This window comes from Olea europaea, unplaced genomic scaffold, assembly GCF_002742605.1.
Source record: "Olea europaea var. sylvestris unplaced genomic scaffold, O_europaea_v1 scaffold65, whole genome shotgun sequence".
Lineage (NCBI taxonomy): Eukaryota > Viridiplantae > Streptophyta > Magnoliopsida > Lamiales > Oleaceae > Olea > Olea europaea.
Window position 1 is genome coordinate 561,492 of NW_019264872.1, and position 5,982 is coordinate 567,473.

Consider the following 5,982-nt stretch of genomic DNA (forward strand, 5'->3'; position numbering starts at 1 on the left):
AAGAATATTTCGAGAATAAGAACCGATTAAAAGTGTATTTGAAATTAATAGATAAATTAGTGTATCTTTGAATTGTTCTTGATTCTTGTTTGGCATTCGTTTCTTCAAATTTATTTTTAATCATATATTTCTTGAAATTCATCATATTTATCAACTTCTCAATTACACATTACATTAAATTTTATCAAAATCTACTAAAATTTAATTATAATCCTAATCAAACAGGGCTTAATTGAATTATGGGGAGGTTGAGTTAATCAAATAGGCCTTTTTTGGACATTTTATGTGTTTGAGTTAATCAAGTAGGCCTTCTAAGGACATTTTATGGTAACGCTCCATTAAGTACCGAAGACACATTCTTAATTAAAAAATTCAAAATGGTTCTTGAATTCCAAGTTTCACCCCTTTCGAGAATCAACAAATCATCACAACTAACACCGTCACATGAAATTTCCCAGTTAAAACATCTTTTCAAATTTCTTTCTCTGTTCTTCACCAGTTTTATAATACCTTAATCCAAGCGTAAGTAATAATGTCCTGGTTGGCTCGCTCAATTGCCAACAGTCTCCATCTCGATGAGGATGCCGATTTGGTTGCTCAAAATGACAGTGCACCACTGACCCACCCTGAAGATGGCGGAAGACCCGGAGATCAATACCCAGAAAATATAATTTCCAAAGACGAAGGAGAACGGTATGTGGAAGATCGATCGTTATATGCTAATGACGATGATAATGATAATGATGATGATGATGATGGTAGTCGTAATAATCTACATGGGCTGAAAGAGGATCTATCAGAATTTAAAGAGCAATTTACGCGTCAATTACGGGGTGTGGCTTCATTTCTGGCTCCTCCTCCACCTCCGCTGCCGAGGCAGAAATTGGGGTTGTGCTCTGAATCGAAATTGAAGAAGGAAGGATTGGAGTATGAGGAGGAGGAGGGAGAATTGGAGGAATGTGGTGAAGGCGAGCCTGGGCAGTTTGGAGATCATTCGAATTTATTACAATCAAAGGATTACTATAGGCCAGAAGACGCGGTGGGGATAACGGAGGAAGTTTTGGCCTTTGCGAGGAATATTGCGCATCATCCTGAGACCTGGTTGGATTTTCCTTTATCAGATGAAGAAGAATTTGATGGTACATAAATTTGATATGCGCTCCCTTTTCAGTTATATGCCTGGTTCTGGTTCTGATGATTTCCAGTTTTGATTCATTATGCTTGGTTGTGATTTTGTGTTGTGTTGTGTTTGTGTTCAAATTTATGCTGAAGTAAATATTGAAATTCTCTTAATGAGCCATAAAGAGTGCAATTTGAGCAATTTATATCTTTTGTGCGAGATTTGGTCTGGAAGCCAATGAAAATGATACAATAGACAATGCCGTGAAACCGTAATTGGGATTAAAGAGTAAGCATTGGAGTTAGCAAGGAATGATATATATCATTTTGAGACTGGTTCAAATTTCCGCTATCTGAGGATATAATTTGATGGGGTGTCAAGGAATTTTTTTCAATTCATTATATCTAGGTTATGAATTATGCATGTTGGATAAATAGTTAATCCTAGGAGAGAATTTTTATGATGGCAGTTATCCGACGTTATGTCCATCCATCCAGTTATGTCCGGGTCAAATAATTTTATTTGCAGTGAAGCAACGGATAGAAAGATTTTGGTGCACTCTCTATATTATGTGTATTTTCTTTTCAAATAACAGAAATTGATATTGATGGTATTCTGGGTGGCATTTGAAGGTCTCACTTTCATGTTGAAGTACTAGTCTTTACTCTTAAGCATAGTTTTCAGGAATATAGAGCCACAAGACGTAGTTTAACGTCTATAACTTTTTCTAATGTCTAATTTACGAACCTCAACTCATGATAAATGGGATTGACCTGATGGTCATTTTGAAAGGAGTTGTCTGTTTACAAGTTGGAATTTCTAAGAGATGGAATCACTTTCCCATTCTATATTTTAGCAGAGACTAGAACTCTTCACATTGCCCTGTTATACTCGATAAACATCAGTTTTTTTTTCTTTTGCCTTGCTGATATTCATAAATTGTAGCCTGTGGTTAGGATGTGGGATGTGATTACTCTCAAGGTCAATTTCTTCGTTGCTTTAAATAGTTTTGATTATATATCTGGAGAATTTTCATTTCATTATTATAGGTAAGAGAACTAAAAGAGGGTCCATCCTTTGCACCTTTGCACAGTGAAAATTGCAAATAACCCATCTCATGGAAAACCTGTACTAAAGTCAAAATTTATGAATGAGAGGTCGGACATTCTTCTTGATAATAAGCCCTTATATGAATTTGCATCCTGGCTCCTCAATTCACATCATCGAAACATTGAGAACTGTCACCTTGACATCCACAATGTTTGGTTCTCCTTGAAAATCATCTCTTGGTTGCCCTGCTTCTTAGCTAATGGTCTCCACCTCCACAATAATTTCAACAAGGACTTGTTATGACAAAGAGATCTATCATTAGAAATAGAGAACAACCAATGAAGAGTAAAAGAACACTATTTAGAAATCATTTATTGAAATGACAATACTTACTTCAATGATTGTTAATTCTTCCTATTGCTTGCCTCCCCTTCTTAATCATCACCTCAGTCCTGTGGACCTTAACTACTGAACCTTTATCATGAGGATCTCAAGGTATTCAACATCAATTGTCTCCTCCTCTCAGATCCTGTAATCTCACCTTCATTGGTGTATTGGCCCCTCTATTTACTATCTTGATATCATATAACTATCATTATTTTTGGACTAATTCATTGCTTCTTTTCTATGACATTGAGGCTCTCCCAGATCAATAACCCAACTTTGGAATCCTCCTTTTCTAGTACAGCGGGAACTTTACTTTTTAAACACCCTGGCCAGCAATCTCAATGTGTTTGTCTTCCCCAATATCTGAGTCTGCTGTCATTGAGTCTGACCTTCTTAGTAAAGTTGGAAAAACTCCACACACTGCATTCTATTCCCTATCATGTGTTGGACGGCATTACTATATGGTTAGCTATATATTAATTGGATGTCTGTCTTTTTGAGAGCAGATGTCCATCTTTATGATAGCATGTTGTCTGCATCATTGATCACTCCCCTTGCTTGTAACAGTCTTACTTTGTGTACTGTAGTTCTAATGAATGTGGAACAATCGATACACAAAAAGTACATGAAGAAGTTCGTCGCATAGATTATTAGAATTTCCATCACTTTCGACTTTTTTTCCATCATCACTTTCATATGGTTATAACTTTCTTCCCTGACAGAAAATACTTGAGCCGAAGTTTGATTATAAGATTTAATGGAGTTTTGTAGTGGTGATACACCAATATTTTATGTTGTTCAGTTTACTATTACTGCATGGACAATGGACACTCCTACTGGGTTGATGTGTCCAATAGGTGCCAGAGCACTTGTGCATCTAATATTTCTAATAGTTTTGAATTTTAACAGTTGACTGTCACTTCTAGAACACTTCATGTGGCATATCATAAATTATTCTTATTCTTTTATAAAATGAAAATAATGTCCTGGACACTTCAAGGATACAATATGCTCAATTAGTAAATTTTGGTTTATAAAATTGGGGGAATTTTAATTACTAGAACAATTTTGTAAAAAATTCAAAATAACGAAAGAGGAATTTTACGAACAACAAGTTGAATTTGTTTTATATACAGAATATGCATTTTTTTCTCTGGCAGTAGTAATATATAGTTTAACCAAAATAATCTTAATGCAACAACTAGCCACTCATCTGATTTAAAAGTTTTTACCAACAAGAATTAAAGTTAAAGATCGTATTGATTCTATTAAAAGATAAACAGTACAAAAACAAAGATATAAATGTACAATTGTAAATAATTTAAATCGATGTGTCCCCCCATGTCTCCATGTCCTACTCTGAAAATCATATGTCAGGATCTCTAAGTCGTGTCTGTGTCCTTGTCCGTGCTTCTTAGCTAGTATTTGTACATGTGTATGATGCATTGTATTGCTTCCAGTGAGAAATTTTGATGAAAACCTCTTGATTAATCTTTGTTAATTTTTTTGTAGGAGAAAATTGTTATGTCAATTATATTTCTAACTATTGTTTCTTTTCAGATTTCGATCTATCTAATGCTCAGGTCAAGCATGCATTGGGTGTTGAACATCTAGCACAAAGATTAGCTGCTCTTAGATATGAACTTTGCCCTGCCCATATGAGTGAGGGTTACTTTTGGATGGTCTATTTTGTTCTTCTGCACTCAAGATTAAGTAAACATGATGCTGACCTTTTGTCTACACCGCAGGTGAGCAAGTACTGCTCATTATCGTCTTTGTTGTGCTTTTCTATTTTTTTGTATGGCAAACTGATTTTATACATCTTGAATGAGATCTGCTAATAGTTGGATTATAATTTTCAATTTTCCTATACATCATATTTAGTTGAGATGCCTTAGTTTTCTGCCCAAAACATCCTTCATAGTAAGATTTACTAGACAGCATGACACAGTACCACATAACATTAAATTAGAATTGCTAAAATTGATGAGAATTGAGAGAGGAGATGAAAGCATTTCTTTATTCATTAAGCAAGTTAGTCCAATACAAAAATATTAACCCTCTATATAAAACGTTTGACAATTTGAAGCTTCTGTGTTGTACTTCAATAACAATTTCAATAGTACTCTTCAAAATAATTTGCTGGTATTAGATTTTGGCACACTTCAACATGTTTAATGTCAATCTTTAAAACAGTTTTAAGCCTTAACTGTGTTCTGAACCTGATTTGAGATTGAAGGTACTAGAGTGTTTTTACCTGACAAAGAACCTGGCATCATACTATATTGTTTGTCATGGATTGCTACTTCATTATTGTTTTGCCAATGCAGCTCGTGGAAGCTAGAGCTATGTGGATGCAAGAGCTACAAAAGCGAACAAAGGCCGAGTCTGATTGGTTTGGAAGTAGTGCATTTTATTCAAAAGAAAGTGTGGATTCACCGCATGAGATTTTTTCAGCATCCTCGTATGAAGACGCTCATTATGGGAATATGTCAGGCAGGATGGTTCCTTTTGATTCAATGGCATGCCAAGCAACAAATGATTGTGAGATAGAAAAACACCCTCTTGAAAGTAATGAAATCGAGTTCATCGACAAGTCTGTTATTGAAGAAGACCCCGCAAGTAAACCTGTGGAAAAGGAGACAGTCGGTCCATCAATCGAATTGCAAGTCCAGGATTATAACAAGGATTATGATGATGACGATGATTGGCTAAAGGAAGACCCCGACTTAGTTGAGTGCTCTGGCACGACAATTTTCGGAAATGGGGAAGACGTATCGTTCAGTGATCTTGAGGATGATATTGATTGCACTATGCCTGCGAATTACAAAATAGTCTCCAGTGATGAGAATAAACCAACCAAAACTTAATGAGTGTGGAGGTGTCTGATATTTCCTGGGTTGATCTGCGTCTTGGTCACCTTTTGGGACTCGGAGAACCCAAAGATCTGTATGATGCTTGCAGGGATGACTCATGAGTTGCCTTTGCAAGATTGGAAGTGTTAGAATTCTCACTGAGTTTGCTTGAAGAGCTCGCGAGGACTGTAAATAAGACACATGGAGGTTTGCTCTTGTAAGAATGTTGCTGGTTTAAACAACCCCTACCTCAGGGTGCTGAAGTTTCCAACAATCAAGAATGTACCGTCGAAAATTTTAATAATGCGATTTTTTCTGATTCGTTGAGGTTCAGGAATGCTACAGAGAAGGAAATCTTTGGTCATTTTTTCTTGTTTTTTCCCCCTCCCAAATACTGCTGATTGAAATGAACCATCCAATTACATGCTTGCAAGGACAGAGATTCTGCTTATAGTCTTCTTTCAACCTATATCTTCTGTTTTGAGTCACTGTTTGATAGTGAAAGAATAAATGATTGTTTGAGTTTGCATATGTTGACGTAGGGATGTCAATTCAGCTCGTCAATTCGAG

General features: G+C 35.9%; 1 protein-coding gene across 1 annotated transcript; it reads left to right on the forward strand.

The window, feature by feature from the left end:
* The first annotated feature begins 401 nt into the window (after positions 1–401).
* On the forward strand, positions 402–5,776 carry LOC111390123. Its single transcript, XM_023015122.1, has 3 exons — positions 402–1,139; positions 4,118–4,305; positions 4,888–5,776. The coding sequence occupies exons 1-3, from the start codon at positions 533–535 to the stop codon at positions 5,425–5,427; spliced, it is 1,335 nt and encodes a 444-aa protein (XP_022870890.1). The 5' UTR covers positions 402–532; the 3' UTR covers positions 5,428–5,776.
* Positions 5,777–5,982: the final 206 nt, after the last annotated feature.